The sequence below is a fragment of the Helianthus annuus genome, chromosome 14 (genome assembly GCF_002127325.2).
Source record: "Helianthus annuus cultivar XRQ/B chromosome 14, HanXRQr2.0-SUNRISE, whole genome shotgun sequence".
In the NCBI taxonomy this organism is placed as follows: domain Eukaryota; kingdom Viridiplantae; phylum Streptophyta; class Magnoliopsida; order Asterales; family Asteraceae; genus Helianthus; species Helianthus annuus.
Genome location: NC_035446.2, coordinates 121,213,369 through 121,223,803, shown reverse-complemented (window position 1 = coordinate 121,223,803; position 10,435 = coordinate 121,213,369). Strand labels below are relative to the sequence as shown.

The 10,435-nt window shown below is 40.8% G+C and overlaps 1 protein-coding gene and 1 long non-coding RNA gene across 2 annotated transcripts; both read right to left on the bottom strand.

Moving 5' to 3' along the window:
- Nucleotides 1–1,780: 1,780 nt before the first annotated feature.
- Nucleotides 1,781–2,212, bottom strand: LOC118486545 (secreted RxLR effector protein 78-like). The gene has a single exon (XM_035983061.1). The coding sequence runs from the start codon at nucleotides 2,210–2,212 to the stop codon at nucleotides 1,781–1,783; it is 432 nt and encodes a 143-aa protein (XP_035838954.1).
- Nucleotides 2,213–7,408: 5,196 nt separating this feature from the next.
- LOC118486638 lies at nucleotides 7,409–9,017 on the bottom strand. Its single transcript, XR_004879266.1, has 4 exons — nucleotides 8,168–9,017; nucleotides 8,050–8,092; nucleotides 7,728–7,921; nucleotides 7,409–7,580 (listed from the first exon to the last, which is right to left on the bottom strand). It is a non-coding gene; the product is annotated as an uncharacterized LOC118486638 (long non-coding RNA).
- Between the last annotated feature and the right edge of the window lie 1,418 nt (nucleotides 9,018–10,435).

Here is a 10,435-nt window from a genome sequence, read left to right as displayed (position 1 = left end):
TTTGTAATCAAGTTGAATAATTACAAAACACTTCGTAAGGCATCTTTGGTCTACCAAATTTGGATGGCATCTTTTGCCATAAACAAAGTTTGCACTAAAATTGGTGAGTTCAAATTTCAAGTACATGTGCTTGACCTTTGTCTTCTACTTGCCATCAACTTGTCTTTTTTTTTTTTGAAAAGTAAACTTCATTAAAAACACACGCCGAAAATGGACCTCAAAGCGGGGACCACCGGCCAAACCGATTACAACGCATTCAAAGGACTATTACACCACGTATTCCACTCTACCCTTTTAATTCTCGATCTATGTCTAAACCAAAAAAACGACACGGTTTTTATATTCGCTAAGAGTTCCAAAGGGCGCCGATGTTTGCCTTCAACACTCTCGAGTTTCTTTCGATCCACAACATCCATATAGTATAAATAATACCTCTAAGGATATCCTTCTCCTTCTTCGAGTATGGTTGTAGGTCGCTAACGCAAGAAGGTCCTTGACATCAAAAACGATCGGCGGGGTAATGTTACACCAAGATGATACTCTAGCCCAAATCTCCGTGGAAACAATACAACCGGTTAATAAGTGCATTAGCGTTTCATTATCTTCGCCACACATGAGACAAACCACATCTTCTATCAACACCCCGCGTTTCAAAAGCTCCATTTTTGTAGGAAGACGATTCAAAGCAGCGCGCCATACCATAATCTTACACTTTAGTGGTGTCCATGTCTTCCATTTGATAAAAACCTCACTCTGCGCTGCTGTACCAGGATCAGCTAACACTTGTTTAGCGCCTCGAACCGAAAACAACCCATTTTTATCACCTTTCCACGACCATTTATCCGCACCAGGCTTCCACCTATACTCGAACAAATCTGATAGCAGCTGAAACAATTCGCTCACTTCTGCATCAGACGAAGGTGTTTGTCTCCAGCTCCAAACCATCCCAGTCCGTGACCCGTTAACGAGCTGCACGCGCTGATTAACTGCTGCCCATTTATTAGATTCCAGGCGAAACAAGGCAGGATAAATCAAGCGCAAAGGCTCGTGACGCAGCCATGTATCCGTCCAGAAGTTAACCGCCGAGCCATCACCAACCTGCGCTGCAAATAAAGTATTAAATTCCGACCCGTTAGCAAGCTTTTTGGAGCCTATTTTCACAATCCTCCTCCAACACCCGCTAGCGAGAGGACCACAAGGAAGTAACGACCAAGCTCTTGTTGCCCCATTACAACCTTCGATAATCTTTTTCCATAGGCTCACAGCATCACATTTGTACCGCCACGTCCATTTAAGCAAAAGCGCTTCATTTGTATCTTGTATACTAGCCACTCCCAACCCACCTTTATTTTTTGGTCTTGCTATAACCTCCCAAGCGACCCATGGTATCTTATAACACCCGAAGAACCGGCCCAAAAGAACCGTCTAAAGATCGCCTCAATACTTTGAACCACCGCTTTAGGCGCTTGATACAATGAAAAATAGTACACCGGAAGGTTTTCAAGAACCGACTTAATCAAAACCAAGCGCCTTCCTATAGATAACGTTCTCGCCTTCCATGTTTCTAACCTTCTTTTAATCACGTCAATAACCATATTCCAGTTATTAATTCTGGACATATTTGCTCCCACTTTAATCCCCAAATACACAAACGGAAAAGAACCACGTTTACAACCCAAAATCGCCATCATATCGTCTACTTCAAAATCCTCCGTACCAATCCCATAAAGATTGGACTTATGGATGTTTATTCGAAGGCCCGAACAAATATAAAATATTCTCAAAATGCGAGCCGTGTTTTGAATGTTCTCTTGCGACCATTCCCCATAATAAGCGCATCATCCGCATAAAACAGGTGGGTAATATCGGCTTCACTCTCAGAAAAATTAATACCTTTAAGGACCCCAATCTCTTGAGCTTTTTTCAACAACCAAGACAACGCCTCCATCACTATAAGGAATAAGAATGGTGAAATAGGGTCGCCTTGACGAAGACCCTTTTCACAATTAAATTCGAAGGTTGGAGACCCATTCACAAGAACCGCGGATCTAGATGCCTTCAATATTCCTTCTATCCACTTACCCCATCTTGATTTAAAACCCATTTGGTGCATCATAGACAACAAAAAATTCCAATTCACATTATCATACGCTTTTTCGAAATCAATCTTTAGGATAAACGACTTACGGTTCTTTTTCTTCAACCATTCCATGAGCTCATTTACTTGTCTACTGTGTACGACAACTTTTTGGGTACAAAAATTAATGGTTTCAAATAGTAACTTATTTGTTACTCTATTTACCGTGGTACATAGCTGCACGGTACGTAAATAACCGCACGGTACGTAAATAGCCGCAAGTGGTAAACTACCGCAGTACCATTCCGCAAGTGGTATCAGAGCAATCAGCTAGCACGTTTTTGGCCCCCTCAAGATGCTCAATGTCGAAGGAATATCTTGAAAACCACATTTGCCATCTGACACAAAACACATAACCCTAAACCCTAAACCCAGATCACTATTTCTCGGCAAGTTTCGTTTGATGAAACCATCTTCCCTACACCATACCCACACCTTTCAGCCCACTGCTCCCTATTCCCAACCCACGGCCCGAAACCAGTCGGCCCACTATACTGCAGCCCATCCGCCGACCCTGAACCCACCCGCACCCGCCTACGGCCCGCCACCTTACACACCACAAGCCCACTACAGTGCTAACCAACCTACGGGTTACAATCCTATGTGTCCATCAGACCTTAATGCAGCCTTCTCCTCGATGCAGCTCAACTATGACCCAAACTCAGTTATGGACACGGGAGCAACATCACACGCCACAGATGAACAAGGTATGATCAAAACTCCCGACTCTTTTCCTATTAACAGTAATATATTAGTCGGCAATGGCGCGTCTTTGCCCGTTCATGGGTCGGGAACGAGCTATTTAACCTTACCCAACCGAACTTACATACTACCCAGAATCCTTTATTGCCCACAAATCATTAAAAAGTTAATTTCTGTTAGACGATTTACTCGTATCAACAGTGTTTCTATTGAGTTTGACCCCTTTGGTTTTTCTTTGAATGACCTTCGAACTGGGCGTCTTCTTTCCCGCCACAATAGCACCGGGGATCTCTATCCAATCACACCACCAGAACTACCCACCTCAAGCAACCTTCATCACCTCAGCATCTCTTCCATGGCATGATCGTTTGTGGCACCCCGGCGCTCAAGTCTTGGATGTTCTTAGTCGTCATTTTAATTTTAATTTATCTTGTAATAAGAACAAATCATCTAGTATTTGTCACTCTTCTCAACTTTCCAATAGCAAACGTTTACCTTTTTATGCATCAAATTCTATTACTTTTTCGCCATTTGATATCATTCATAGTGACCTTTGGACTTCCCCCGTACTAAGTAAATCTGGATATAAATATTATATGGTTTTGATTGACAACTTTTAACACTTCATTTGGGTATACCCCTTAAAATTTAAATCTTAAACTTTTCCAACTATTGTTAAGGTTTCACCACATGATTGCCACCCAATTCAACAGACAAATTAAACCTTCCAATGTGACCTCGGCGGTGAGTTTGACAATAATGCTTTTAAAATATTTGCCACCCAGCACGGCTTGTTATTTCGTTTTTCCTGTCCCCAAACTTCTTCTCAAAACGGCCGTGCCGAGCGCATGATCCGTCGTCTAAACGACATCATTCGCGCTCTCCTTATCCACTCATATCTTCCACCTACTTTCTGGGTTGAAGCTCTTCACACTGCTGCTTACCTTCACAATATTCTTCCTACGAAAAGACTTGACTTTTTTACTCCTACTTTTGCCCTCTACCTTCGACACCCAATATACGACTATCTTCGGGTGTTCGGATGCGCTTCGGTCGCCCGAGTGACTCGATGCTTCGACCCTACGATCGGGAAAGTCACTATTTCTCGGCAAGTTTTGTTTGATGAAACCATCTTCCCGTATACCATACCCACACCCACCCCATCATACAGGGTTCATTGATAGACGATTTCCAGGTTTTGTTTGTAGGTTGAAGAAATCTTTATACGGGCTTAAACAGGCTCCACGAGCTTGGTACACACGGTTTGCGAACTACATCTTATCCCACGGGTTCAAGAGTAGTGTGTGTGACAATTCTCTATTCATATACAGTAGCGGCCAGGAAATTGCGTATCTTTTGTTATACGTAGATGATATTGTCTTCACAGCTTCCTCTGACAAGTTGTTGCACGACATTATTCAGACACTCTCACGAGAGTTTGCCATGTCTGATCTGGGTTCATTGCATCATTTCTTGGGCAGTCGGGTCACTCGTCAAGCAAATGGCCTATTTTTGGATCAGACACAGTATGCCAAAGACATCATTGCTCGGGCCAACATGACATCTTGTAAACCCTGTGCAACTCCAGTTGATCTATCTTCTAAATTAAGTGCCACACATGGCCCTCTGTTTCATGACCCAACTCTTTACCGCAGCCTTGCTGGAGCTCTTCAGTACCTCACTTTCACCCGCCCGGACATTCTTATGCGTACAACAAGTTTGTTTATTTATGCACGAGCCTCAGGATCCTCATTATGCTTTTCATGAAGCGCATACTTCGGTACATTCAGGGGACGTTGGACTATGGCATTCCTTGGTTGTCTACTCGACGCTGACTGGGCGGGTGCCCGGGTTCTCGTCAATATACAAGTGGTTATTGTGTATTTCTGAGGAATAATTTGCTTTCTTGGTCCTCTAAGCGCCAGCCTACTGTTTCGCGTTCAAGTGCGGAGGCTGAATACGAGTGTTGCGAATGCCGTTGCTGAGGTCACTTGGTTACGCAATTTACTGCTTGAGCTACACGTCCCTCCTCCAAGCCACTTGAATACCGTAGTGTTTTGTGATATATGTTTCCGAATATACTTGTCTGATAATCCTGTACAACATCAGCGTACGAAGCATATAGAAATCGATATCCATTTTGTACGCGAGAAGGTCCGCCTAGGACTGTCCGGTCTCTGATGTCCCTGCTCCGTATCAGTACGCGGATATATTTACCAAAGGATTATCTCGGTGTTTTTCAATCATTTCGATCCAGTTTGACCGTTGCCAAGGACCGCTCAAACTGCGGGGGAGTATTAGCCGAGATTTATGCATAAGATTAGGATTTTCATATATTTGTGATTATATTGTAATTATGTATAGATTACAGTTTCCATGTTTAGTGCTAGGGTTAGTCCCTAATAAAGGGATCCTTTGTAATCGTTTTATTCATTCAGAAAAATAATTCACAGCCACTTTTACTATTAAGGTTTGAATATGGTATTTTAGTAATCTTTACTTTGTTATTTGTGGGTTTTAGGTGTGTTTTATGGCTGAAATCATAGTGTTTTATGACTTTTTGCACTTTTTTAGGAAATTTGGATTTTGTAGCTAAACCCTACCCTATCTTCTAAAAACTTGACATAATAGAATGGAAGTCGATTAGTAAACCGGGAAGAAATTAAGACTCATGACATACGTTGCGTGTGTTTCGCTGTGAGCTACAGTCTTCAAGCCTCATGTAGAAAAAAATGTGAAACTTAAAACAGTGGACGGGTAGTAAAACTGAAAAAAGAAGTAAGATTCTAGAACATACCTCAATAGTGTTAGGTTGTGAGGACAGCCGTCTTTGAATCTCGCGAAGAAAAACCTAATATTGCAAAGAGAAGTCGTTTAGTAAACAGACCAGACTAGTGCTAATATTGCAAAGAGAAGTCGTTTAATATTGCGCTTCGGGGGTACCGATGCTTCGACCCTACGATCGGGAAAGTCACTATTTCTCGGCAAGTTTTGTTTGATGAAACCATCTTCTCGTATACCATACCCACACCCACCCCATCATACATGGTTCATTGATAGACGATTTCCAGGTTTTGTTTGTAGGTTGAAGAAATCTTTATACGGGCTTAAACAGGCTCCACGAGCTTGGTACACACGGTTTGCGAACTACATCTTATCCCACGGGTTCAAGAGTAGTGTGTGTGACAATTCTCTATTCATATACAGTAGCGGCCAGGAAATTGCGTATCTTTTGTTATACGTAGATGATATTGTCTTCACAGCTTCCTCTGACAAGTTGTTGCACGACATTATTCAGACACTCTCACGAGAGTTTGCCATGTCTGATCTGGGTTCATTGCATCATTTCTTGGGCAGTCGGGTCACTCGTCAAGCAAATGGCCTATTTTTGGATCAGACACAGTATGCCAAAGACATCATTGCTCGGGCCAACATGACATCTTGTAAACCCTGTGCAACTCCAGTTGATCTATCTTCTAAATTAAGTGCCACACATGGCCCTCTGTTTCATGACCCAACTCTTTACCGCAGCCTTGCTGGAGCTCTTCAGTACCTCACTTTCACCCGCCCGGACATATCTTATGCGGTACAACAAGTTTGTTTATTTATGCACGAGCCTCAGGATCCTCATTATGCTTTCATGAAGCGCATACTTCGGTACATTCAGGGGACGTTGGACTATGGCATTCCTTGGTTGTCTACTCCGACGCTGACTGGGGCGGGTGCCCGGGTTCTCGTCAATATACAAGTGGTTATTGTGTATTTCTGAGGAATAATTTGCTTTCTTGGTCCTCTAAGCGCCAGCCTACTGTTTCGCGTTCAAGTGCGGAGGCTGAATACCGAGGTGTTGCCAATGCCGTTGCTGAGGTCACTTGGTTACGCAATTTACTGCTTGAGCTACACGTCCCCCTCCTCCAAGCCACTTGAATACCGTAGTGTTTTGTGATAATGTTTCCGCAATATACTTGTCTGATAATCCTGTACAACATCAGCGTACGAAGCATATAGAAATCGATATCCATTTTGTACGCGAGAAGGTCCGCCTAGGACATGTCCGGGTCTCTGATGTCCCTGCTCCGTATCAGTACGCGGATATATTTACCAAAGGATTATCTCGGCAACTTTTTCAATCATTTCGATCCAGTTTGACCGTTTGCCCAAGGACCGCTCAAACTGCGGGGGAGTATTAGCCGAGATTTATGCATAAGATTAGGATTTTCATATATTTGTGATTATATTGTAATTATGTATAGATTACAGTTTCCATGTTTAGTGGTAGGGTTAGTCCCTATATAAAGGGATCCTTTGTAATCGTTTTATTCATTCAGAAAATATAATTCACAGCCACTTTTACTATTAAGGTTTGAATATGGTATTTTAGTAATCTTTACTTTGTTATTTGTGGGTTTTAGGTGTGTTTTATGGCTGAAATCATAGTGTTTTATGACTTTTTGCACTTTTTTAGGAAATTTGGATTTTGTAGCTAAACCCTACCTATCTTCTAAAAACTTGACATAATAAAATGGAAGTTGATTAGTAAACCGGGAAGAAATTAAGACTCATGACATACGTTGCGTGTGTTTCGCTGTGAGCTACAGTCTTCAAGCCTCATGTAGAAAAAAATGTGAAACTTAAAACAGTGGACGGGTAGTAAAACTGAAAAAAGAAGTAAGATTCTAGAACATACCTCAATAGTGTTAGGTTGTGAGGACAGCCGTCTTTGAATCTCGCGAAGAAAAACCTAATATTGCAAAGAGAAGTCGTTTAGTAAACAGACCAGACTAGTGCTGAGTTGTTAGGTGCAGTCTTCAAGTCTGGTATTGGAAAGCTATAAATTATAAACCCGTAGCTGGTTAAACAGAAAATGATGTAATATCCGAGAACATACCTCAATAGTGTTTGGCATGAGAAGCTGTCTTTGAGTCTCGTGCAAAACACATGAAATTCCTTAAATAATCGTCTGTTAGTAAATTGTAAAGGAAGTAATACTCGAAAACTTAACTGACTAGTGTTGGGGTTATGAGCTGGAGTCTTCAAGTCTCGTGAAAAACCGATAAGTTTAAATTTGAAGCCAGTTGTAAACTGAAAAGAAAGTACAATTCGAGAACATACTTCAATAGTATTAGTCTTTGAGTCTCATGAAGAAAAACCTAAAATTGCAAAGAGAAGTCATTTAGTAAACTGAAAGGAATTGAGATTCGAGAACAGACCAGACTAGCGCTGAGTTGTGAGATGCAATGCATTCTTCAAGTCCTGTATAGAAAAACCTGAATTATAAAATGGGCGCTGGTTATTAAACAGAGAAAGATGTAATATTCGAAAACATACCTGCCTAGTGCGGGGCTGTGAGTTGCAGCCTTGGGATCTCATGTAGAAAAATGTCTACTTTAAAACGAAAGTTGGTTAGTAGGTGTAACATGCCGACTACTTATGGGCTGTGATAAGCTGTAGGTTTCAAGTATCGTGCAGAAAAAAAAATGACATTTTAAAACAGAAGTTGCTTAGTAAACTTAAAATGAAGGTTCAAGAACATAACTACCTAATGCTTGGCTGTTAGGTGCAGTCTTCTGGTCCCGTGTGAAATACATGAAATTCTAAAACAAAATTCGGTTAATAAATTGAAAGGGTAGTTATATTTGAAAACATACCTGACTAGTGTTGGGTTATGAGCTTGAGTCTTCAATAAAAGGACCCGTGTTTAATTATAAAGCTTGGATCAATTTAGATATGCTTGAATGAACAATATACGAATATGAGTATACACATGAATGTGCAGGGACTCTCTTGGTGAAACAGAGATACAAAGAACCACACACTAATATTCTATTTCACACACTTACAAATGTCGTCGTTAATGGGCATTTATACCCTTACATGAAACGTTTAAATAACCATTAAACTAAATGACACAACCTAAACCAATCAGCACAATAATACAAACAGTCACACTTTCTTTTAAGCACAGTTTCACTTCTAATTACATCAAATTTCTTGATTATAAATATTCCAACATTCAAATCTCGTGAAGACCCTAAAATTTTAAAATGGCAGTCGATAGTAAACTGAAAAGGAAGTAATATTTGAGAACATACCTCACTGGCTCACTAGTGCTAGGCTGTGAGTCTTTGGGTCTCGTGCATGGTTGTAAAACAAGGTCTCCAAGGCCGAGTACTCCCCGAGTAGTCGCTACAAGGTAGGTTGCCGAGGCGACTTTCTTCAACTCCGACTAATTGCTTGGAATCGATCAAATGCGGTGAACATAGGCCAAAACCGTATCTAGTAGGTCAACTCGGGCCGACTTTGACTTAAAATAAAATAAAACATAATTTCTATGACTATCATATTAAAGAATGAATATCAATTTCACGTATTTTGTTATAAATATTAGTAAATTTATGTTATTTGACATATATTTAATTTCCGAAAACTAATTTCTTTATAATTTGGCATGTCCGAGTACTCCCCGTGTACTCTCCGCCTAGGCTGAGTACTCTCAACTCCCCGGCCGACCGACTAGGGAGCGCCTAGCGACTTTTGCAACCATGGTCTCGTGTAGAAAAAACAGAATTTTTGAAAGGAAGTTGGTTAGTAACTAAAAATGAAATAATAAATGGGAACATACCTCACTAGTGTTGCGCTGTGAGTTGCTGTCTTAGAGTCTCATGTAGAAAAACCTGACATTTTAAATGTGACACTCGAGGTTTTTCCATACGAACACTTTGTAATATTTTGTGTATATAAATATTATTAAATGAAAACGTGACCTTTGTGCATGATATGTGATGTATGTATGTATTGTATATATATATATATGAGAGCCGAAACCACGACCCGAGACCATGACTCGCAACCGGGCGGTTGCGAGTGGGCCACTCGGTCTCGAGTGGGCCGTTGAGCCGAAACCGGTTTGGGCCGAAACCCCAAGCCCAACCCGAAAACACCCCTTGTATATATAATCCCCACCATCTCCTCATTTCCCTCATTTGCTACTAAAACATGCACACACACTCCTTACTTTCTCTCAACTAAGAAAACCCCAAAACAACATCCAAACTCTTCCAAATTCTCGGTTCAAGCAAGGATCTCGGACAAGGACTCGGTCAAGCTCGGATCACTCGGACACTTCATCTTCTCTCATTCTCTTCTCTTTGTTTTCGGCTCCTCCTTTTCATAACCGGTTAGTGTGTAGTAAATGCCTTGTTTATGCTTGCTTGAATGATATGTTTATGAAATAGAAAAATGCTTGGTTAGTAGTTTATGCATGATTCTTAGGTTGATTTGTAAAGTTTGACAATATGTGGTAACATGTTTGAAAAGGGTTAGTTAAAATTGTTATGCATGACTTCTAGTATGACTTGTGAAGATTAACTATATGTGAAAACTCTTATGTATGAAGTTTGACAACATGTTCATAATGGCTATAGAATAGTGGTTTAAAATGTGCTTATGAGCAACCCAAAACTATGTTCTAAGTCATAAGGTGTATGTTTTACTTGTTCTTGCATAATAATCTTGCTAGTAATATGTGATTTTTGGTTAGTAAATGTATGATTTGTTAAAGAGAAAACCCTAGAAAAATATGAATATAGGATGAAC

What these genes read in the sequence shown, in the direction of transcription:
- LOC118486545 (XM_035983061.1), bottom strand. Translation starts at nt 2,212, where the DNA reads ATGGAATGGTTGAAGAAAAAGAACCGTAAGTCGTTTATCCTAAAGATT.